This window comes from Dipodomys spectabilis, unplaced genomic scaffold (assembly GCF_019054845.1).
Source record: "Dipodomys spectabilis isolate Male_0828 unplaced genomic scaffold, ASM1905484v1 ptg000147l, whole genome shotgun sequence".
In the NCBI taxonomy this organism is placed as follows: Eukaryota; Metazoa; Chordata; class Mammalia; order Rodentia; family Heteromyidae; genus Dipodomys; species Dipodomys spectabilis.
The window spans coordinates 472,249-498,347 of NW_024870824.1; the positions used below are offsets into that span (position 1 = coordinate 472,249).

At 37.9% G+C, this 26,099-nt stretch overlaps 1 protein-coding gene across 2 annotated transcripts in view; it reads right to left on the reverse strand.

Annotated features, from left to right (window-relative positions):
* The window catches only part of Efna5 (ephrin A5), a 287,840-nt gene that overhangs the window by 43,637 nt on the left and 218,104 nt on the right, over positions 1–26,099 (reverse strand). For both annotated transcript variants that reach the window (XM_042692218.1, XM_042692217.1), the window contains exon 2: positions 3,105–3,397. In XM_042692218.1, the coding sequence (XP_042548152.1) occupies positions 3,105–3,397 (293 nt within the window). The remainder of the gene's footprint in view (positions 1–3,104; positions 3,398–26,099) is intronic.

The window sequence follows — 26,099 nt, forward strand, 5'->3', positions numbered from 1 at the left end:
GTTATATATGTCTGTGAGCTCAGCTATGCAGAAGGTTATGGGAAGGATATATCTGAAGCTAAACAGGGCAAAAACCTCAAGACCCTACCTGAAAAATAATTAAAATATAACTACCTCACCTACCTAATCTACCTCCTGTTCCTAAGGGCATAGATACAGTAGTTAGGAATGAATAAAGGATCTAGAACTGAGAAGGATGTTCCATTTTTAAGACAAATTGTTAACTTCCTAGGAGATGCTTTCGACTACTGTGTTTTCTTAACTTCATATAACTCTATAGCCATTACAAGAAAAATCTTGTTGAAAAGAAATTGGCACTTGATAAGGATTATCTGATTCAGGTTAAGAACATTCATTCCATTTCCATTCCTCCAAAATTTAAGTTTCCTATCTATATTCTTATATCCATGTCACAACTAAAGCCTACCTTTAGTACTATAAGACTTGATAGACAAACAGTAAGCCATAGGGCCCCTCTCCCTCTCCCTCTCTCTCCCCTCCCTCTCTCTCCCTCTCCCTCTTCCTCCCTCCCCCTTTCTCCCTCTCCCTCTCCCTCCCTCCTCTCTCTCTGTGCAACTGGCTGATGGGCAGTCAAGCTTGTTCTTAAGATCAGCAATCGAGCTTCTTGTAAGGTAATAAGTGAAAAAGCCATTTCCCAATCATCGTGTTCATTCCACGCATATTAGGAGAGAGGAAAATTCAACTGAGGGCCAATTCTCTCCTAAGAATCCTTTAGTTTAATTATGGAGCACAGTACATTAAATGACTATAAGACATCCATGTTAGCTCTCCTATTGCTCTCAGTAGTGAAAGAGAGGAGACTCACCACTGAAAAGATAGGGAAAGATGCTTTTGTGAGTTGAACATGTGGTTGAAAATTCAGTTTAATTGAACACCAGACCACTATGCTTCTTGTAAATGAACATCACTTTGCTGCTAATTTTGTGCTATTTTACCTTTCATTAAAAAAAGTAATTTAAGTTAAACTCAGGCGAACAGCAAAAAGCTCTTGATATTTTGAAGCATTTTGGAGCAATTACTTTGACAGGAGCCCTTGACAGTTAAATGACTCTGTTAAATGAATGTTATAGAAGACACATAATGATTTTTAGTGAAATATTGAATTTAACCACAAATGAGGAAAACCCAGTCATAAGCACTACAGTATATTTGAATAATAACATCTTGCTTACGAACCTCAAAAGGTTCTATAATTTCTAATAATCATGCAATCAACTAGTTAGCAGTGGGTATGTTTTACATCTTGGTGTTTTCTATTCGTTTTTGGTCTGTTTTTGTTTTTAATCTAAGAAGTCAATAAGAAAATGTCAATATTGGTAGTACTTTCCTCTTACATTTTGTGTAATGCTTTACAATTATGCAACTAAGAAGATACTGTTCTACAGATGAAGTCCTCTCTTTTGTTTTTCTCTTTTGTTCAGTGTGATTCTTTCACAGACTTAAAAGAAAAGAAAAAAATCAGCAAAATTCAAGAGCATGCTGACTGAGAATGTGTGAATTCATTGTATACCAGTGTTTCCTGAATCTGTGGAATTCGATATTCCTTTCTTACTTTGTGGATCATATGTAAGATAGTATCAAGCCAAGCTTTTCCATGTTTTTTCATGACTAACAACTGAAATATGTACGGAAATAATAAAACTGGTACTGCTCAATTTCCTTTTTAAATTCAATTCCAATATAAGTGTGAGAGTCCTGGTGATGGTGATATTGGACTGATTATAAAATGCTGGTTTCTTTTTAAAAGAAGAGGAGCTAGAAATTGAAGTAGATGTTAACCATGTGGGTGGAAACATTTGGACTGAAGAAATGAGTCAGAAAAACAGGAATGTTCTTTATCCTGTTTGCCTGGCAAGCTGGGGTGAAAAGTCGATGCTAATTGCACTGAGTGCAATACTTCCTGATTCTTCTACGTAGGTGAGACTCAACTACCCCCAAGCTCCCATTGCTGTCTGCATTTATCTTTATTCACCGATTGCCTATTTATACTCTAATTGCCTATTTCCAAGTCTGCTTCTCACTAGGTTTCTCCAAAAATTGTCTTACCATCTTACACCCCCTGTATTACTGAGCCAACATGAGCTGTTCAATAAATGCACCATGAACAAATAAGCTTTCTGTTTCAGTTGACAATGAACTATGTGGGAATGCTAGTATAAATGGCTGGTACTAATGAAAGGAAAGGCCAGGTATATACCAAACTGCCCATAGCAAGTATTCCCTAGAACTTTGCTACTCAACCTGTGGCCCACAGCCTAGTAACATCAGAATGGCCTGGGAGCTCCCTGCAAATAGAATCTCAGGCTATGCCTCATTTCCTAACTCTAAAGTTGATGCCAAATAAGAATGTAAGCCTTCTGTATGGAGATGTTTGGAAGCATTTTAGTTATAATATACAATGTTAGGATGTCTGAAGAAGTAATATTGTGGGCAATGGAGACGAACATAAGCCATGGCACAGTGACTAAGGCAGAAGCTTGCCGAGAAAGTTTTGGAGTTCAGTGCTCACAGGTGAGGAACTCACTCATACTAGTTCCCTTGAAACTCTTGCTAGATACTTCTTTCCTGCTTAAAGATGCAGCTGCTCTTAATAATTGTCTTTTATCTATGGTGCAAAGAGAGCATTTATCGTCAGCATGCTGACATTTGCAGGCGTTTTGGCTTTCTCCACTACAAATGTAGATGATTGAAAGGATATTGCTGACACCTGAATAAGAAATCCAATGACTCCTAGTTATGTAAATTTAATTATTTCCTTTAATTTTTTTTTACAGGAATCTTTTTTTTTTGTTTTCTTTTCCTGAGCTTTAGAAAAGTCTTGGCAATTTTCATTTAAAAGAAACACAAGTCAGCAGTGGTTCACTGAACAGGCTGACACGCAATTTCGTAGGGGGGGAGAGGCACTGTGTCCTTAATCTAATTTGTGCTCTCAATTCCCAGCAAATGTATCTGGGGATCATGATGTATGCATTTATAAGGAGACATCTGTAATGCAAAGTCCAGCACTGCAATTCTCTGAAACATGGGTTTAAAAAATACAGTTCTTGCAATTGCCCAACAACATGATAAATCTGTGTACTTACAGATGTAGAAATATTCTCGGCCTGGCCTGAATTCAAATCCTAGAGAAAATGGCGTGAAGAGCTGGAACTTTTCTGAGAACTTCAGTGGTCCATTTGGAGAGTGAGGCCGGTTACATTCCCATCTCTTGAACCCTTTGGAAGTATGGTCACAAGCACTGTAGCCATCAAAGTTCACCATGTAGAGGACATAGCGCTCCGTCTTATCTTCTGGGACAGAGTCCTCATAGTGAGGGCAGAAAACATCCAGGTAGTCATTGATGCAGACGTCAATGTGGTAATCACCCCTCTGGAATCTGTTGGAAGAAGAAGCAAATAATGAGACAATTTATGAGAGAAAAAGTTTTTTACTGAATTCAGGGTTGAACTTGGAATAATTCTTCATTCAAAGGAGCTGGTACAGTAAGTGCTTGCTGAATGTCTTTATGACTGGGGCATGGTCTGAAGTATGGCATCCTTACACCCATGCATCAGTAAGCCATTTTAAAGAGGAATTCTAATATATTACAGTCAAAATACCTTACAAGAGCTTTTCTTTCATTAATAAAGTAACTCTTTCAAACTGATCGACTATGATTAGCTGTTCTTGATTTTTCTTTTGTCCTCAAATCATATGTATAGAGAACAATTTTCATATTTCCTAGTTTAATTAACATTTTTTGAATAAATGACTGAGCAAATTAAAGAACAGTAAATGATGAAATTTGTCTGTCAAAACTGAGGCCACCTTCAACTTCATATGCAAATTTAGAGAAAGAACTAAACTATTGGGAGAATTCATATCATACAAATTTAAAGTTAGAAAGAAAATTCCTAGAATACTCCCATCTTAGATAATACAAAAATCTAGGGCATATGGATGCAGTATTACTTGAACAAAACCTAGAATACATACTGGTTTCCAGTTCAATGTCTTGTAAATCTGTGAATGGCACAAACTTATTTTATCTTTGCAAACTTAACAGCATTTACTTTTCCTTATTAAAGAAAAATGAAGCCATCTAAACTGAATTATTTTCTCCCTATTTCTTTTAATTGTATAGGTGATGTGTAGATATGGACTGGTTAGCAGAGACATCAATCAACAAATCATGTGACAACAGCAAAATGGAAATTCATGGAAATTTCATAGTTAAAATATACACTCATGTACAAGCTCTCTCTCTCTCTGTCTCTCTGTTTCTCTTTGTTTCTCTCTCTCTCTCTCTCTCTTTCTCTCTCTCTCTCTCTCACACACACACACCATCACTTCAAATACCACATTATCTGTCTTAATTATTTTAATGGAAATATTGAGGTTTAAACTCATGGCCTACTCTACTACTTGCTAGGCAGGGACTCTACCTCTTGAGCCACAGCCCCAACCTGTCTGCTTCAATTCTAATCTTAATAACATCTTTCCCCAATCAGGCAAAAAATATTTCACAGGACACAGTGATGTATGAAACAGAAATTGTTATGGGTACAACTTTCTCAGTCTAACATTATGGTGGAAAAGCCTATAAAACCCTCTTGTTTTTAGCTAGCAAAGAAATTCTTCCCTGAACCCTTAGAAAGGTGCATCATAAAACTGTGTTGCTGCTGAAATGCATGCTCATAAAGTCATATAATCTTCAACTTGGACAGTCTCAGCATGAACACTTCCCAGAGATGATGAGCTAGTCAATTCCATTTTTGGACATCTCTAAATGTTACAAAGTTTCTTCTTATATTGAGCATAAATCTGTTTCTGTGTAATTTCTAGCTAGTGATCTTACTTTTACTGCCTGGAGTTACAAAGAACAAATCTAATTCCTCTTCTACAAGGTAGTCTATAAAACATTTGAAGATGTCAGCTTTGTCTCTCTGTATCCTTCTTTCTCCAGACATGAAAATCAGGTTGTGTTGGTTATCTCTGGGACAGTTCCTCATCATTATAGCTTTGTGACCTCCTCATGTCCTCCAGTTTTCTGGTGTGTTCTCTATAAAATGTAGGACCCAAGGACTTCTGGCAATCATAGAAATTTGGCACCTTTGCTCTTCATGCTAAATATTCATTGACAAAGTTGAGATTCTCTTCCTTGTGCTTATATTATTTTGTCTAAAAAAAAAAAGAGAAGGCACCATTCATAGTGAATAGACCTCGCTTTAAGCATTGAATGTGCTGTTGGTTAAGCAGAAGACTCATAAATCATCCTGGGCCTCAGTTTCCTTACATCTTAGAATAATAATGAGAACCTGCCTTGATGTCTCACCTCACAGATGAGGAAACATGAACAATTCCCTGTGAATGCAAATGTGATTTACCCATGAAGAATAAGAAACATTGTCAGAATATTCATATTTCAGTCAGAGAACCCTCAAATAGATAACCACTTAAAAAAAGCATGCAAGTATTTATTTCTCTATGTTTACAATGATCACAGGTTTACATTTTCTTCATTACTGGCAGACAATGATTTGTCAAGATGCAAGGAAAACACTGTTGCTCTTAAAAGATTTTTGAACATCAAGGTAACATCACTGCCAAAGTACAAAGAAAAGACACTGCAATGTTCAGATAAAAGGGTGCTGGGATATGAATCATGAGCACTCAAGAGGAGCCTGACAGCTCTGGATATGAGCCAGGCAAGAACTGCAGCAGAAGGCAATGCCCAGATGCACTTTATATTATTATATTATTATTATGGATTTTAAAGACATTCAAGGGGGAAGTTTTTTTCCTTCCCTAAGTGTCATTCATTTTAGCTACTACGAGCATTTGGCGCTGCTGAAAAGTGAAAACAAAAATTAAAACTGTCATTGCATTCTTTATTCTTTATTCTCTATATTATTCTGTATTCTATAATTCCTCTGATATATAACCAGAAAATATTGTTACAATTTTTGACACCTCAAATTTAGTTATCTTTTTCCATCTTTTATCCCTGTTAATGTCACTAAAATTTTAATAAAGCAAACTGGGTTTGGAAGACCCATTTAGCATTTGGTTGACCCTAGCTTGTAACATTTTACGTGGTGTGTGTAATTGCTCCAGTAATTAGTATTTACACCTTTCAATCCAGTAACAAAAATGATAATTCACCATGGGGTCAATTTACACTTCTGTTTCAGAAAGCTTTAATTTGCATACATTTGTTTACTAATGTAAACTTCAAAAACCAGACAATATAAGCACACAAACAATGGCAAATGGAAGCTCATAAAAAGTATCTGCATAACTAAATCAAATACAATCCAAAGAAAAGTTTAAGATTAGATAGTCTAATAATATTCTCAGTCATCTTTGCTGAGTATAAAGTATTGCTTAACCTTTCATTATCACTATCATTATTACTATGAAGAATCACAGAAGCCTGCCTAATGGTACAGAGTGCTCATTGTGTTACATTCATTCATTTCCATGACACTCCCATAGAATATACACTATTATTGCACTTGATTAAAGATAAGGAAACTGATTAAGAACTCAAACAACTAATAAAAGATGAAGGCTGAACTGAAACCAAAACAGTCTGATCTCAGAACTAAAGTTCCTCATTCCACTTTGTGAGAGATCAAGTCCTTAGACCAGCTTCATCTTATGTCAGAGGGACAAATCCCGTTCTCAATGGAGTTTCAGGTCTCTGCTCCATTTACTGATGTAGCAAATATTTTGCTATTTCCAAGATGTTTATGTGCATTATATATGTTATCAGATGATAACCATCCTCTTGTATAGTTATAATTCGTTTCATTCTGCCAAGGATGAAGTTCAATTTTCACAGAAAAATAAGTAGTAGAGTTAAAATCTCAACTCCAGTGTCATATGGTTCTGCCCTCCTAACCATAATGGCTCCAAAGCTTCTGCAATTACAGTAATTCCCTTCATATGGTAGAGCTCTCTTAAGGTTGAATGCCAGCAGGTTATCTGTGGATCACCTGGACCTGCAAGGATAGTCCTGCAGCAAGCCCACTCCCTTCCCACCAGGTTAGTCCTGAACTCTTAAAATTGAGGAAATAGACCAACATTTAAAATAAGCCTCAGATGGCATGGTTAGTTTCTGAGTCATGAACATCATGCCAGCCTTTCACAGAATGAAGTGCTGCTAGGCTCAGCAGTCATTCACATACATTCACATAAAGGCACCTTCCCACCCCCACCCAATCAGGGAACAGCTTTCATGAGCATTCATATTTAAAAAGGAAATTCACATTTAGAAAGAATGATTCTGAATGCTAATATTTACACATGCCATGGGTGGCACAGTCACTTTGTAACAGAGTTGTAAATTTCTTAGAGGTTTCCCTGCAAATGTCTTCTCTTTCCTCCTTTTTCCTTAAATCATCATTGTGTCTGTGAGTCTCACCTCTTGCAGATGACTGCATATTTTTTAACACCAGTAAAGATGGAATAATTACAGGATAATCTCTACTAAATCATCACCATAGTTCCCAATGTAAAAACATGCATTCACCACACTTAGAAAAGCGATTGTGTTTGAGTCAAGCAATTGTTGCCTTATTTTGTCATAATGCAAATGCCTTAGGAGCTAGGAAACATCCCAAACACACATAGAAAGATGGTCTCTGTCCCTCACTGGGTTGCCTGGCTGCTCAGATCCATGTTTCACACAACATATACCATTACATATACTCTCCTATTGTTCAAGTATATTTGATACATTGAACTAAATTTGATTGTGGACTTGTTGAAACTCAGTATTACCTACTTTATGAGAGGGTTAAGAATAAAATTCAACATGGCAACTAGTTCTTTGTAATCACCTTAAATACCAGAAATGAGTTGTGAGACCACATAAAAGGTTAGATTAAAAAGCATACTTTAGGAGCAACAGTTGGCAAAGTAACAATTAAAGCTGGGATTAGAACTGAATATTATGTTTCCACATGCAAAAAAGTAGGCTTGCCTTATAGTGTTCACCTTGAAACTTCCCATTGCTAACTATAATTTGATTATGAATTTAAATCCAATGTTAATATCTCTCCAGTTAGAATGAAAATTGGGGAAGATATGATAGAGATGTGGTTCATTTACATATGATAGAGTGTTATTCAGTAATAAAAAATTAAAACATGTCATTTGTAAGAAAATGAATGAAACTAGACATCAGCATGTTAAATGAAATAAGCCAGACTTAGAAAAGCAAATATCTCATATTTTCTCTCATGTGTAGAATCTAATCCTAACAACAACAACAAAAAATAGAAATGAAGGTAAATGGGAGACTATCAGATTGGAAGCAAGTGGGGGGAAAAGGATCAGAGAAGTAAATGATTGGAGTCTGTTGTACGGATGTATAGACAGATCATAGTGAAATTCATTGATTTAAAATTACAAAAAAGATTAAAAGGGGGGATGATGTAGAGGATAAGAAAGGATGAATATCATCAAAGTATATCTTGAGCATGTGTGAAAATATAACAATGAACCTCTCTCCCAAATCATACTAGAAATACATACTAATAAGCTTTTAAAAATTCCTCCTAGTTATTAATCTGTGTGGTAGAAATGAATTATGGCTTGAATCTCAGAATTCAAATGAAATAAAAGCAACCTTGGCAACAGTTGTTTTTTTCATTATCCCGAGACAGGAAACATATCATCAAAGCATCATTTGATGACATTAGTTAGTCTGAACCACAAGGAACATCAAGTCCTTTAGGACACTATGTTGTTTATCAGCCCCAAATGAAAGTTTTCTACTTACTCACATCCTGTCCTACAATACCTCTTTGCTAATAAGGCAAATTGTTCTGCCCAGTTTTCTTTCTCAACGAATGGCTTTTCATGCAGCACTGACCTTAGTTCCTCTACTAGCATATGCTCCTGTGTTATGGATATTGACAGCTAGGCAGGCCACAGAGAAAGGACGCATGAGCAACACCCAGGGATTCAGTCTGCAGAGAGCAGCATCAAATCAACCTCTGAGTCTATCTTAGCCACTTTCTCCTGCAGCGATCCTCCTCTCATTCCATTCTCATCTGCTAATGCCAAAATGTATTTCATTTTGGTAGCTGGAAAAGGAAGGGCATGGCGTATATTTAAAATGTTCTAAATTGGCCTTTAGCATATGTTGCTGGCGAAGCAGAGAGCCTGCTTCCAAGGAAATATATACTAAGGTATTTTATCAAGCAGCTCGTGAATGAAGTTTCCTCACTTCATAAATATAGGAACAGCACAACTGAAAAGGAGACCATGCTATTAGAAGTTCAGAAGCTATGAGATACTTTTCCTCTCTTCGTGTAATGCCTTAAAGGATTCACTAATGAAAATATTATTTCTCACCAACTGGACGGTTGATGATTACATTTTAAATGTATTTTAATCTGTCAAGAGGTGATTGTTTTAATATTCTGATTTGAGCAGAACTTCAATGTCACTTCTTTAATTACAAGGCAAACCTGATGTATTACATTCTGAAATTGAAATGTAAAAGAAGGATATGATTTATGGCCAAGATTAAGCAAATTTATCAGCTTAGGGTTCCTCCCCAATTTCCAACTAAATCTAGAGCTAATGTATCTTGGTGACACTGTCTTTTAATTTTACTTTTATTGATGGAAAGGCTAATTTCAGAATAAGATGTCTCTTTTTAACCAGAGGAATTTTCCATTTGTCCTAAATGTGCTTAATAGGCCCTGCAACAGACATGGGATCTGGTTTATAAATATATTTGTGTGTGATGGGCAGGACAGCAGCCTCTGTTGCATAACAAGCTTCTTCTCGTCTCCTTCTGTTCTTCTTTAGCACAGAATGCCAGCCTTATGGTTCTCCTATCCTAAATCTGAAGATGCTCCTTTTTTTTCTTACAGAGGTTAAAGCATGAAATTCAAGTAGCAATGCACACGTAGGGTATCAGCAGAAAGAGAGTTAAACAAATATTAGTTTTGGTGATTTTTAAACTTTTCTCTCATAGGCTAAAACATGCCTAGCTTTAAGCCGTGCGGATAATTGACTTTCACTGTCACCTCTGAGAAAATGGGAGGCCTGGAACCTGAAGTATCAGGCAGGCCAATCAGACCTTTCAGGCTCTACAACCCATTATAACTAATATTCCTAGAGAAGTGAAGATTTACAAATTAAAAAAGATAAGCCACAATAAAAATACTAAACATATGCTCAGAAAGAACTTCAGAGATGCAGCCCACTCATTCTTTTCCAGATGAAATGTAGGCTTCTATTACACAATAAACTTTTTCAACCAATGAAGGGTAATATACAAAATATTTGCAACCTGGGCTTGAGCACTCTTGTTTATAAATGAATAAGGAAAAATCCAGCGGAGTTTTTACACATGCTATATATTCTGAATGGTGACAGTTTTGCCTTGAATTTGATAATTGTTGGGAATAGTACTAGTAATAATTTTCCTGATCAGATATTTAAAATTTATCAATGGCTTAATATACTTCTTATCACTTCTTTTTTTGTATGTTGTTTATGTGTATGTACTTTACAAGTGGTTATAAAAATCCCACAATTAATACTAATTGCCCCTATTAGATAGATGGATAAGAATCTCAAATAGTTTTGCTCACTGCTTTTCTACTACAAGCCAAGACTGTGTGAATGACTTGAAAAAATTGTGTCTCCCATGAGTAACACCTGTTTCAAATACAAGACACAAAATGTTCTCTCCTCCTGTGATTTAACTCATTTGGAGTTTGTTTTATTAGCTTGACAGAGAAGTTCCAAGAGAAACAAAGCATTAAATTGGCAGAGCCTAAACAAGACTTTCCTTCAGGAAGGGACTTGGAGCTTTGGTGACAGTATAATTGCTTCTAAGCCCCCCAAAGAGGCCTGGGGGCACTAAGTAAGAGTATGTCAATGTCAACAGGCCAAGTCAGCAAAAGAATTAACCAGGCAAAGATCTAACAGATCCAACACATCACAGATCACTTCAAGTAGTTTTCAAAAGGGGATTTGAAACAAAAATAAAGAATTAACATCTGGCGATCAGTATAGTCCTACCAGAGGTCACTCCCACAATATAAAACAGGCTTTTCCTCCATTTCTTCTGGCCAGGAGTCTTCCACAAAGCTTCACATCAAACCTAAAGTTTTCTCAAGTTTAACATGCTGTCAAGCATGAGGAACAGAACACCTGCCACATAACACACAGATCTAACAGAAGCAGATGGAAAAAAATCCAACAGGTTATCAAGCCACTGTCCTAGGAGAACAGAATTAAACAAACTATGTTTGAGGAATGCAAAGTCAGTTAAATATATAAGCCACATACCAAACTGCTCATGTCACCATAGCCCTTTTAAACTCATGGGTACTCAGCAAAACTACAGTCTATTCCTTATTTCAATAACAACCACCACCACCATAAAGTAGTCATAAATATCTACTAGTCAATCTAAGAGAGGATCTTTTGAAAAGGATGATTTAGTACTTCTTAACTACTTTGTATGCAAACTTTGAAATAACTATTTGTAAGAACTGATAATTTACTGAAATTTTTATTTTCTGTGTTTCAGATTTGGCCCTGACTTTTCAATACTTGGACTATCCAGTACCTATTGTTAGAAAAAATTATTTATATTTTATGACTATCTTTTAATTTTGAACTTTGCTGGACAAGGCAAGGCAGGTAGTAATAATATTTCATACAAAGTTTTTGGATGTAAGGCAGAAATTGGTGTTTCTAGGCAAGTTGGCATTTGGAAGAATGACCTTGTGAGCAACAGAATAAAAATCTGGGACTGGGAATGAGGCTAAAGAGAGAGACAGACAGACACAGAAAGGGAGAAGAGAGGGAGAGGGAGAGAGAAAAGGAGGGGGAGAGAGACAGAGAGAGACAGACAGAGAGAGAGAGATCTGGCCAGGTACCAGTGGCTCATGCCTTTAACTTTACTCAGGAGGTTCAGTCTGAAGATCAAAGTTCAAAGCTAGCCCAGGCAGAAAAGTCTGTGAGACTCTTAGCACCAATTAACCAGCAAAAAGCTGGTAGTTTCAGGTGTGGCTCAAATGGCAGAACACCACCCTTGAGAGAAAATGGTAAGGGGGAATGGCTGGCCTGAGTTCAGGGAGAGGGAGAGAGGGAGAGAGAGAGAGAGAGAGAGAGAGAGAGAGAGAGAGAGAGAGAGAGAGAGAGAGAGAGAGAGAGGAGAAGAAGGAGGGAAGGAGGGAAGAAAGGAGGGAAGGAGGAAGGGAAGGAGGGAGGGAGAGAGAGAGAGATCTGGATTAATAAGAAATTGAGTGTAAATTTAGCTTGGTGGTTATCTGACGGAAATGTCTAGTAGAAAACTAGAACTGGTCTGTAAGTCTCAGATAGATAGATAGATAGATAGATAGATAGATAGATAGATAGATAGATAGATAGATAGATAGATAGATAGATAGATAGATAGATAGATAGATAGATAGATAGATCTTCTTAAAAATAGTGTTGGCATTTGCTCATCTCAGTATCCATTATATAAGTGCACAGTATCTGCATACCATGCTGACAAGATACATTTCCAGAGAAAGGAAATTGCATCCGTGGGACAAGGCTTCAAATCAGGAAAGCTGTATATAATGTCCACCAATCTTCTGTATTCTGGAACTCAGTATAAAATTTTGTGAGAAGCTAAATAATATGATCAACAAAGGTCAAGACCAGGAAACAAAATAATGGCAGACTGCAAAAAGGAAAATGCTAATCAGTACTGTTGTTCAAGCAATGCTAGAAAATTATGCCTCGCCGAGTAGACAACTTAAGCACCTAAGGCAGAATGAAAGTTTCTCTCTTGTCATTAAGTCCTCTATTCAATTACCATTTATCGGGGTAATTAAACACTGGAAAGTGATGCCAGGCTAATTGTTAGATTATGATAATTACATGTCTTTGCTATGCTACAGCTGATCAAAATAAGATGTGGTCCCATGCACTTAGCTAAAGCTGCTCTGTAATCGTCAGACTTTCGCGGAGCACTAGGCCATTTATTACTAATTCATTACAAATCAGGCGGAGCAGCTTATTATTTGTAATGCTTCTCTTCTTTTACCCCACACACAGTCTCCTGGAACAAGACTCCCAAAAGGTTAAGCACAAACTGCTGCCTTTCATTGGCCCATTTCCATCCCAATTACACAGCTGAGCAACATTAGGTGCCTCTATTTGAGAGGGTTCATCAGACTGCTTCACAAAATCCTACAACCGCCTATCACATTGGCAGGAATATCCAAGACTCCCTTTCAGTCTCTGCCAGCCACTGTTCTGCTCTGAGTTGTGTCCCAGCAACCAGACATTTGCAATGGAGAGGATCTTTGGGTTTGGAGGCTCCCTCCTGCTCAGGTCAAGCCTAGACCAGACTAGGATATGCCCAGGGATTTGCTCCCATCAGCAGGTATTGTAGGGAATACAAAAACTGTATGCTGCATCCAGTCTTTGCTCCACAAACCAGGGTCAGGGGAAGAAACCAAATTTCTTGGGAACCAGTCTTTTCAAAGCTACCAATAGTGACTCAAGCCTTTGTAGAGAAAGACCAGAATTAAACCATTGTCTTTGAGTTCTACCAACCCAGAGACCCTGGTATATATTGGAGGCTTAGAAATATCTCTCCATATCCTTCTACTAGCCACTCTAGGTCACTGTTAGAAAGTGGGAAGGCAAACAGGTACCTGCCATTATTCTTTAAAAAAAAATTTTTTACAGAGGTGTTACAGTTACATAAATAAGGTGGTAAATACATGTCTTAGCTTATTTCTAGGACTTACAAAGCTCTCCTCTCCCCTGACTATGCTCATCAGAATGTGTTCTAGGTAAAGGACACACAGAGATTAAAGTTTAGTAGCCTACTACACAGTTCATGCTATGGTAAATGTTCTCTGCTTAAGGAATTATTTTTCTCCCATTAATTATACAGTACTATGGACTGAATACGTCTCGCCAGAATCATATATTGAAGCCCAAACCCCTATATGACTATATCTGGAGGGCTTGAACTCTGGGCATGGGTGCTGTCCCTGAGCTCTTCAGCTCAAGGCGATCACTCTACCACTTCAGTCACAGCACTACTTCTGCTTTTCTGGTAGTTAATTGGAGATAAGAGTCTCAGGGACTTTTCCTGTCCAGGCTGGCTTTGAACCACTGTCCTCAGATCTCAGCCTCCTGAGTAGCTAGGATTACAGGTGTGAGTCACTGGCACCTGGCCTTATCTAGAGACTCTTTGAAGGCAATAAAGGTTAAAAGAAGGCATAAGGGTGGAGCCCCAGTTTAGTAGGACTGGTGTCCTTATCAGGTAAGACTCCAGAGAGCTCCCTATCTGTCAGCCAAGTGAAGGCCCAGGGAGAGGAGAGCCCTCACCAGAAACCAACCCCTGTTACACCTTGATCTGAAGCTCTTAGATTCTTGAACTGTTGTTTAAGCTACCAAATCTATGGTAGTTTACTATAGTAACCTAAGCAGGCTAATGTTGGCAGGTTAAACTTAAATTAATAGCCTGGAAACTGGTGGCTCAACCCTGTAATCCTAGCTACTACTCAGGGGGCTGAGATCTGAGGATTGAGATTTGAAGCCAGTTTGGACTCTTGTCTCGAATTAATCACAGAAAGCCAGAAGTGGAGCTACGGCTCAAGTGGTAGAGCACTACCCTTGGGCAAAGAAGCTCAGGGACAGCACCTAGGTGGAGTTCAAGACCCAGATTTGCATGCACACACACAAGCTAATAGTACAGTGGAGGGTGAGGATGCTTTTTAATGATTAAACCACCAGTGATTTTAGAAGTTAAAAAAAAAAATCACCAGATTATAAAAAGAAAGCCTTTGGCAGTAAAATAAAAATGGAATTAAGTAAAAATAGCCATGGAGGAAGGAAATAAGGCGGCAGGGTAGGGGGGGGGGTGGGGGGGGAGTCAGCAGAGTTAAGCCCCTGCTGGCACCTCGCACAGTATCCTGCATGTGGGAGATACTCAACATCCTTTCCTGTTCTGAGCAAAATGGCTGGTCTGAGGGGAGAAGACACGTTATTTTCCTAAGTAGGGATAGTTTCACCTCTGAAATTAACTCATGCCACTACAAAAACGACTGTATTATCACCCAGCAACTGTGTTATCTCACGGTTTCAGCAAGGCTTTCACCCAGCAATAGAATGAAAGGTGTTATAGAAAAGTCACATACTCCATTTTACCCTTTCCTGACCCTGGAAATTAAAACAGAATATGCCAACAGCCTTCAAAAAAAACATACTAAGTGCATTCTGGGAACAAAACAGACCACCAGTTACCTCTGTGAGCACCATAACATGCCTGTCTCAAGATGGGGGAGTTTAGCAGCTGAGTAAGTATTGCAGTTCATCCCATAAAAATGGTTTTGCACTACTTAGTATTATCATTTCCTCCCCACACTCATTAAAAGGATATTCATTCATACAGCTGGATCCTCTATTTACTTTTACAGCCTGGACCACAGAAAGATATATGCAAGAATAATGCAATCATAAAAAATAAACTAATTGCTGTATCCCAAGGAAACATAAGGGGGAGAGGGAAATAAACAATTCACCATTTATTTCATAGAAATAAATCTAAGTACTTTAGGGGATTCTCAAGTGCTGTAATATGTCTACCTACCTAAATGCTTGTCTATCTCAATAACAGAGTACAGTTGCTGTTTCTCTCCTTCTGCTTCCACTTTAATAAACTCTATTTTCAACATATGTACCTTGGAAAAGAACTACAGAGGTTCAAATGAAATGCACAGGACCTTTCCTGAACTCTCAGAATTTTTGGTATTGCTACATTTTTTGAATGAGCTACTTTTGTGAACTCTGAGGTTTCAGAGGAATGGTTCATACCAAGACACAAAGATGATGAAATAAGAGGGTGATAATGGGCACTCCATGCTGGGTGACAAGTCATCACCATGAGCTTCGAGAAGACAGGGTCACAACTGGCTTTCTTCAACACTCAGAAGTACAATCCCAGATCTGAAAGTTTCATGATGTGCACATTAACATTTTATTGCTATTCAAACTATTCTTTCTATTCAGACAGAAAAATGGAACCTGAGCTGTTGCTGGTCATAAACCCAGTACTGATGAGCTCAGCTAAAAAAAAAAAAAGGCTTTGCAAAACCTACAGGAGATATTAAATCAGTCTGCATTTTAGCACAGAATCTGTATCTAACGTGAATAGAAATATGACTATATCGCCTCACTCCATTGATTTGTAGGAAAAGGCAATTCCGTTCGTTGATCTTTTAATTCAACATCTAGGTACCTATCCTATGCATGCCAAATATTTACTAAAATCATAATCCATGTTGTTATCCATTTCAGAGATACAGAATAGACCTTTCAACTGTTCATACTGAGAAGGTGTAAGCGAAGAACACATTTTTAAAATTCAACATATCTAATTTTAAGTAAAATGTATCTTTTTTTTTTTTCAAGCAGGTAGAAAAATTCTTTTATTAACAGAGAGCAGCCCTTTTTAAAGCCAAAAAGGGTGGGTGGCATGGTAAGGGAGGAAGAGGAACCAATCACTGTCAAGGTCACACCCTATCATGCACCTGAGCTTTCACTGGCTGGTTACGCACTGAACGTAAGGTGAATTGGGCTCTGCCCACTCTACTCTCTCTCAGTGCCATCTTTGCTGCCTGTGTTCTCTGCAGATTCCCCCGGTTTTTTTGCTTTAATGGAAGACCCACCTCCCAGTTAGTTATCCTTTTCCCTCCTCTGTAAAGGTTGTTTTAACAGGATTACATTGGTAAGATAGCATTGGCTACGCAGGGGGTTCGAGGCCAGTCTGGGGGTTGAGATTTGCCAGACAAAGATAGGGAGGGCCCTTGTGCATGATCCAAGAGCCAGTCCCAGTTACCTCACATCCCCACCTAGCACAGTAATAAACATCAGCCCCACCACAGTTAGAAATGTTCAAAGCAGTTCAATTAATTCCTGGGCACTTGGTGTCTTTTAAGTAAGCCAGTTCCTTGTACGTGCCTTTAAGCTAGCACAGGGGTCAAGATGACCTTTGAGCTTTACTGTCAGCTCCCAATGGCTCCCAGCATCTCCCCCGTCTTTGTTTAAAGAAGCAAACCGGCCTGTCTTAGGTTGGGTGAGTCGCCTTGTCTGCCTTACCCGTCATCGGGAACTTCTTCAGCGCGAAGCTGAAGGCCCTGTCTTAGGTTGGTCAGACTGACACCCCCTCTTACCTGTCTCTGGCTGCGATTCCTCTTGGGGGGGGGAATTCATTCATTTGGAGCTTGATAACTGGCTGGCTAAGCTCATAAGAGTTTTGCAGTGCACGTATAATGCAAGGAAGGCATAGAAAAGTGTCACCCCTTCCATCATTCACATCTCTTCCAACCCTTTTCATTCCCCTCAGTTACCTAGCTCCACTTTTCCATATGCACTTCGATTATTATGACTATATTAGCCTGCTCTTTCTTTATCAGGTCTGTTCCCCCTCTCCTTAACCTCTCCAACTACCAAACAACACTTATTTCAGCTTTCTGGTCCTCATTATACCAGGAGAATGTACTTTATATACTCTCAGATTTTCTGACTCAGAACATCCTGTAACTGAGAAAAGATACAGGACAGGCAAGACACAAGACACACCCAACGATTAATGAACTAGTCATTAACTGAGAGACGTAAGTAAGTCATGCTCACTGAAAGTGCTGGTTACTGCAGTTTTATAAACATGGCTAAGGAAAGAACATGTGATATGTACTTGCCAGATGGGCAATTTGTAATGCTAATAAAGTAGTATCCACTGTTGCACTGTCAGGGCCTGTCCTGGTGCATGCATGGAGAGCACAGGCTAGAGGAGGAGAAAATGGTGTCCTACCCCACAGAAAGATCATTTCTTACAAAGCCACTGGAACTGTGATAAAGCAGCTTCCCACTCTGAGGGGGTATGATCTGAAGATGTCAATACATCTCATCTCATCTCAGGACAGTGACTAAAGATGCCAGAGGCTAAATTATAGGCTCATTTCATTAAAAAAAAATTAGGAAAGTTAAAAATTCATATCACATTTTAGAAAACTGTTGTTTATAATGTCTAGAAAGACTTACAGGGTAACTCAAAAATAGACACAGCACTCCTGTTTTTCTTTAAATGGTAAATTGTAACACAGAGTCTTTAAGCACTAACTGAAATTAAAGCAGAATTCTCAGCATTATATTCACAACTAAGTAGGAATGTATGTTATCAAGTCCACGGGCTCTTTTACATGCAACCTTCAACATGCAGTTTTAATTCAGTAGTAGTCACAACCAAGTTACTGAAGCTGAGAGCAAGAGAATTCTAAGTATGTCTTTAAAATACCAGGTTATTTGTTCCATGTATTCCTAGATGCTAGTCATACTGCTCTTATTCTACAGCAATTTATAAATGCATGCAACCTACATGGCATATGCTTGTAATGAAATGATCAGCTTATTTTCCCTTGGTACTTGCTTCTCAATACAAATTACGTTAAGAACCGCGCATCTGCATCAAGACTATGGAGTGATGCACAAGGAGAAATCCAAGGCATCATTTCATGCAGCTGTTAGCTTTCAGTGCTGTTCACCATCTAGTCTCTTTTATGAAAATCTCCAGAATTTCCATCTTCTCCAGTAGCTCTTCCCAGGACCTGCAAATATTCAAAATTCAATTCATAAAGAAATCTCTTTTTTCAAAGGCTTCTGGGCTTCCTGGACTTTACCCTTTCCCTATAAAATGATCTTGTGGTAAAGTAGAGGAAATTTGGCTCATGGTTTCCAAGGAAAATCAAGTAGATTCTATTATCGACTATCTACTGCATTAGTAATTTCAAACTGAATTACAAACTGTTTCCTTGAATTGTATTGTTATTGTTCAATACCATTTTCTTCACCCTAATGAAACAAAGCTATATAATATGACTATATAATGCTGATTACAATTAAGCATAATGGAAAAGACCTATTTTTTAAAAATACGCAAAGAAAAAAGAAATATGCAGATACTTAACAGACATGATTTTCTTAACTCTGATTTGAATTTCTGGATTGGGATCAAACAATGATAAACCAATTCATAAGGTGTTTTCTCTAAGGTAGAATTTCTAGGAGATTTCCCCAAGATGAAAAGTTTCCCAGGAACTAAAAAAAAAAAAAAAAAAACAAGCCAACACAAAATTAAAAACTGAATTTCACACATATCCTTAAAAGTGTCTACTTCAAACCAGAATATTTTCATATCTAAACTTTCCCTGGAATACAGGATTGTCCTGTCTATAGGTGAGCTCTTTGGAGAAATGCCATTGTGAAATCATTAGTGCCCTGCTCATTGCCCTACATTAAATCAGCCAGCAACATAAATGATCAGGTTGCTATGCTGGGCTGGAGACCGCTCAAGTGAGATGGCAAATCCATGGCTGACATTTCTGCTTTTTAGCAGAAGCAATGAAGATTATTTGGCAGCCCCTTACACACTCAAATCCTTTCCCATACATAGAAACAGCAAATGAAGAGGTAGAAGGAATACACAAAAGTGCTAGAAGAACGTTTTGGATTTCACTAGTCATAGTATGGCCCTTGACATAATATTACATGCTCCATACGTATAGATACTGCCTTGTACTTGTGGCTTTCATGCTAGAACCATCATACCCCTAACAAACAGAGGGGATAATGGAGGAAAAGAGAACATGACTACCATGCCCTAAGCATTTTCTGGTGTTGAGCTGGTGACAGTTAATGAAACTGTCAATGGTCAATGCTGTAGCAGCTAATGACCTGTGACTGTTCTGCTTCCAGAAGCTTAAGACCTTCACCCTCTGAAAATTCCTCCCTGATATCTCCCCAGTGAGCCACAATATAAATGTAGAGTGTGCTAGAAATACTGAGTGTCACAACCAGAGTCTATTTACCTCTTGTCACAGAACAAAGCCTCTGGAATTTTTTGTGAGTATTCATATTTAGAAGGAACACTGGCAAGAGCATCATCTATATGAACACAACAGGCTTAGATCCATACTCCATTTGTTACAAAGGTCTGAAGCCAGCAACTCAAAGCACTATCCTCAGTGCTCAATTTACTTACATTTTCTCATGTTTGCACCTCTGAAACCAAAAAGCTAAAAATAAATCAGGGTGCTATCTGTTGGACCTTTTACAATGCTGTGTATTACTTGAAAGATGAACGAGAGCACACATTTATCTTTCCTTATTAGAGTGCTAATTTATGCAAGTTCATTTGCCTTTTGTGTCTATTGATTGGAATCTTGTTGTCTCATCCTTGGTACTCCATTAGGATCCTCGCTGACTTAACAATAATGCAAAGCCAGACAAAAATCTGTACAGATTTTTATATACTCTTGCATCTCCAACCTATTTAGAAGTTGGTTTAAGCAAGACGCTGTAAGTAGAAATTATAGATGGCATGAAAACTATTTCACCTCATCACATCAGAAAGAAAATCTCAGAGATGAGAATACTTAATAGCCAAGCTTTTCGTTTCAATTTTAGTTATATATGAACATTTGAAAGCAATCCTGTGCTTCAGGCACACTGAAATTAAAATAGAAGTGCAATTTGAGATTACAGATTATAAAACTTGTACACACAGATGCTATATGGAAGACAGGAATGGCCCTCCATTTCCAAATACATTCGTGTACAAAAGTCAAGCTTTAAAAGGGAAATTTCCTTTACTATGAAAACTGGCAAGAAAGCTTAACCTCAGAAGAATGGTTTCAGACTTGCATTGCTATGTTTTTTTCCTACTCCATCATGGGGCTTGGACTAAGGGCCTGGGTACTATCCCTGAACTTTTTGCTCAAGGCTACTGCTCTCCCACTTTGAGCCAGAGTGCCACTTCCTAACATTGCTATTTATTTGCTCCCATTTCTCAAATAATTTCTGATTTATTGTCTCATTTGGTGATAAATATATAGTCTGTACATACATATTTTTCTAGTATTAATACACATTTCCACATGTGTACACATTTACATATCTTCATGCACACATATTTTTTCCAGAATTAACTAGCCTAAATTCTTATGTTTATTGGTTGAAGCAGACAAATCTAATTTTGGTCTTAGAAATAATGAAAAATACCTTATTTATACATAAAATGATCAAAATTTATCTATCATAAAACAAAAGAGCACAAAAGCTGATATCTTGCAATCTAATTTTTAAACCCCAAAGACCATTTTAATCTACTTAAAAAAAAATTTACAGCACTTGCCTGTGCTCTGTTATAGAGTTAATACAGCTTCTTGTTTTCACTTCACTAATTTATGTCACAAAGAAAGAAGGGAAATGTAATAGTCCAGTAGGAATCTGTTCTCTTCCTCCTGGTAAATCTTGGAGTAGAGATTCCGGCACGGAGAAATCACAAGAGGCTGATGAGCCAAGGAAAAGGGAGGCTTCTCAGCTTGTTGAGCTTTTGAGAACGGCTCCTGTAGGGATGTCTGACACAGGCAGAGGGACACTTGGCAGGTGTGGAGGTCAGTCACCCAGACTTCTCTAAGGATGGTTGCAAATAGCACAAGATGTCCAGAAGCATTAATAGGCATCCTCTGAACCACTTGGGAGGTGTCAATAATAAAAATGGAAATAAAATTTCAACTTTAATCCTTGTGGCACCTGACTTTCTCAGCACATATGGTATGTAAAGTTTGATCACGTCTAGAGGTTATCGAGGAAATTGGAGTTGGAAAAAATATTTCTACTTTACAGACATCTCTGTGATAACTGAGGAAAAACAACTATCGTTTTGGCTATGGAATGCAGCATAGAAAAAAGGATCGAAAAAAGATACACAGTTTCAAATCTGGGCTCTATTATTGTGTAACCTTAGCATTTTACATTACCTCTCCATGACTTAGTTTCTTCTTTTGTGATACTGAAATAACAATAGTGTCTAATTCCTAGGACATTTGTTAGACTTAAACGAATATATTAAATAAGAAGATGAGAATTAAAAGTGAAGTACTCACCACAGGGCCTGACCAATACTAAGTCTTCAATAAATATTAACACCAGGTGACAAGAAGAGGTACAAGTTGTTTATTTAACTAAAAAACTAATACCAAATAGTATTTAATTCTTTGAAAAACATCTTGAGCTGAACATGGTGGCATTTACCTGTAATCCCAGCATTCTAGAGGCTGAGATAGGAGGATTGTGAGTTCAAAGGCAGCCTGAGTTACCTTGCAATGTATCCCAAATAAGTAAAGCGTGATTATTACAGACTTTTGCTTTTGAAATAAGGAAAAATAAAGGCAATTTGCTTTTCTAAAATAAAGATCTTACTAAGTAACTCAGACTAGCCTCAAACTTGCTATGTAGCCCAGGCTGACCCCAAATTCATGACCTTCCTGTTTTAGCCTCCCAAGCTCTGAGATATAGGTGTTCTATCAGGCCTGGCTGGAAAAGTTTCCTTTTAGAAACATGTTGTATATGTACCAGTACCTACTAGGTGGCATGGTTTGTGACACGAAGACCACTTTTCAACAAAAATACCTCTCCAAAGTGAACATCAGTCCTTAAATATGTGTGAAATGCTATTCAGTCTGGGAAGGAAACCATATTTGCCAACTAACGCATTAACCTATCTTCATTTCTCGGACCCATTAATATCTGTCACCTAGCAGAGTTATAAGCCCTGAAAGACTACTGAACATGAGAGATTTTGATGAGAGAAAGGGTCTTTGAGAAGAAGGCACTGTACAGAACACCAGAAGTGCAAGTGAGACAGGAAAGGCGGTTCTCTGCTCTTCTGAGGTGAGCTACACGGACTAAGTATCTTTCGGTTACTTAGACTAAAAATATTTCTCTATCTGAAAGCCTGTTTTAACTTAAAGTTTAAAAGTCCACTCCATTAGAACAATACATTTGATTGACCATTCTACCTTTTCTTAATTTGATTGACTTTTCATATATTTCCTTCCTCTCTCTCTCTCTCTCTTCACTAATTAATTCATTCAGCCATGACAAGTGTATTGATCACTCCTGTGGCTTAGGTATTGTGCTGGAAGTTGAAGAAATCAAAATAAACCAAGACATAGTCCTGTGCTAGAACAACTGACAATTTGGGGACTGGAGGTGGTCATGCAAATAAATCACCACAATCATAGTTGATCAATTTGATTAGGAAAATTCTCATCAAATGCTGTGGAAAATAGAAAATAGCAACATGTTATAAAAGAGTTAAGAATTGTATCAGGAATGGAATCATGTCAAGTGAATGTGGGCTTCCCAGGCAAGGTGACATGTACATACCCACAGATACCCGAAACAACGAATTTGTTCAGAGAGGACATGAGGCTACCAAGAAGGTTAAAACTACATCTGGATAAAGGAGTTTGACAGGCAATGAAGATCCAGGGAAGATTTTTAAGAAGGTGTTAAGCCTATTGGATTTGTTTGTTAAAGGAATTACATTTTCAGCCCTGGAAAAGATAGGCTAGGTGAGAGAAAGCCCGGAACAGGGAGATCATTAAGGAGTCTATTTGCTCTAGAGCAGTCAAACACACACCCAGGCCTCACAGGCTTCAGCTGAGGATTACTTTCCTCCCAAGGACCTGCCAAAAAATTCTTCACTTGTTCCTCCATCCAGTGGCTATTTGTAGAGGCTCTATTGGATGCAAAATACTTGGCACTGTACAAAACTTCAGAAGAGGTTAAGATACAAATTCTTTCACGTTAGCTTCTTGTGAGTGCCTTGGTACGAGGAGGGATTAGACAGGACATTTGGAGGATAGGAGACAAGGAGGAATACAAGTGAGTGGCTACAGAGAGGCAGAAATGTCAGAATTTAGGTCATCACAATCCCTATAGCTTGTTGATTATTTTGGAACTCTTACATACCAGCATGTGTTAAAGAATAATAGATGGTGACTAAAAGTACAGTGAATATAAAGTTAAAAGACTTGGATTTAAATACTGTCTGCCTTTTAAAAGCTGTAAATTGGGCAAATTGCTTAATCTCTCTGTATCAGACTTTTAAAAATATATACATGGGGAAACTAAGAGTCCCAATAGGTCTATGGGGTCATTTAAATTTAATGCAGGGAGCATCCCAAATAGTATGTATTTAGTGTTAATTAATTTAGCAACTTAATGATACAATTTAACTGAACACTGAGATGACTCCCATTTCTCTCCTGGATTTTCTTTCATAACATCCACTTTAACTGAGAGAGGAGGAGAGATAAGCAAATTCAGGTTGTAGAGAACTGGTGTCAAGAAGAACATGCAACTACTGTCCAGGAACTGCTATGGAAAACTGGAAGGAAAAAAAAAAAAGGATGGCTTAAACCATACAACGAATTCCATTCATTCTGCACAGAAAGTGGCAGAACTTGGGGCAATTTGGGTGATGACAATTGATAGGAATGTCACCCCTAATGAGAAGCTACACAAGTATCTGCAGTGACACATCATCATTTGTCACATCATCATTTCCTCCACACCTGTTCTCAGCTCTACCGAGGGCCAACACGCACAACAGGAAATGGGAAGCGCAATGATGAGAAAAACCAGCGAAGTCACCATTTAGTCATGTCCCTCCAGTATTTTCTCATCTGTTTCAGAGTCTCATAATACCTAAAAGCCCTGGAGGAGCTTGCTGGGATATAACATTCCCAACAAAAGGAATATAAGTATGCAATGTACACTTCATGAACATTATTTTACACCTGTTCTTTCCTACTAAGAATGGCAGGGAAAAAAAATCTGTATGATCCTCGCTGGACAAATAAAACTTATTCCAAAATGGTTTGGAAGGCAATTAGATGCCTCAAGTACGAGGGCAATTTAAGATTTTGTACCTCTCCAAAACTGTTGGAAATATTTTAAGCAGATGGAGGTCATCTCTTTTATTTCCCTCACTTTCCCTTTTTGGCTCTGATAAAGGAAAGGCTGACATAAATATTTTGTTGTTACACATAGTAGACAGACCAGCAGGTCCCAAAGGTGAGGCAAATCATGTCCTCTCCAATGATCTGTTATTTTTGCCAATAAATTTGGATTAACTACGACAGAAAGCCCAGAAATAATTTATATGCCTCAACTTCCACATTAGGGGAAAGATGAAGAGTTATGAGAAAGGGAATGGGAAAAGCGAAATGAAAAATGGGGGGTCATTTTAACTCAGGGAAACAAAAAGTATTTTGAGTACCCTGGGACCTCTGTACATTTGTTTAGGATTCCTGATGCAAAGGGCTTTACTTCTCCAGATGAGGAAAAGACTCCTCACTTCCTCGAAATTTTGTGAATCAGCCTAATGCTAATTTAATTTAAATAGTCACAAGACTGGAATGGTAAAATGCCTTCTACTGTTCTCCCTTTCTTGTCTTTTCTCTAAACGACTGTGTAAGAACAGACACTTTCTTTCTGAAGTCTTTATGTTCAAATATACAATTTACACAAAACATTTGTGAGAGCCTAATGCCTGAAAATGTTTTGCTCAATAAGTCAAATTATTTTTCTACTTTTGCTTCTAACATTTTGCCTGCGATTGATTAAAAATATTCAACACTGAGTAATCAAAGGGCAAAGGGTGAAAACCAGGGCACTGGATATATGTGGTTCATCTACTGAAGACTCCAACAAAGTATTCATTATTCCCCATCAACTGGACTGTTTCATATGGGACATTAGGGGTGTTTAGAATTCTAAAATTACACATAACGATACTGTGGAGGTCAATCAGAGACCAGTCAAACTGAGGAGGACATGAGATTCAGGATTGTACAAGGCAACATAAAAGTAACATTTGAAAGAAATCACAATGCTTTGTCACTCATCTCATTTCTGAAGAGCAAAAGGAACTATGCTTTGGGAGGCTTTTCCTTTCCTTTAGATAACTGCAAGGAAGTGAGAGCTACTTGGCCTTGGCATTCGGTCTCTGAAGGTTAATCCCTTGCGAGGTTACAGAGCTGTCTTTATAACTCAGAGACCCACTCTATTCTGGAGCACAAAAGCTGTAGTCTGACCAAAATGGAAAGTGTTAAAAATGGTTCATTAGATTATTAAAAGCATATTACATCACTTCACTTTTCACTTACTCATCAATAATCCCCCATTGATCA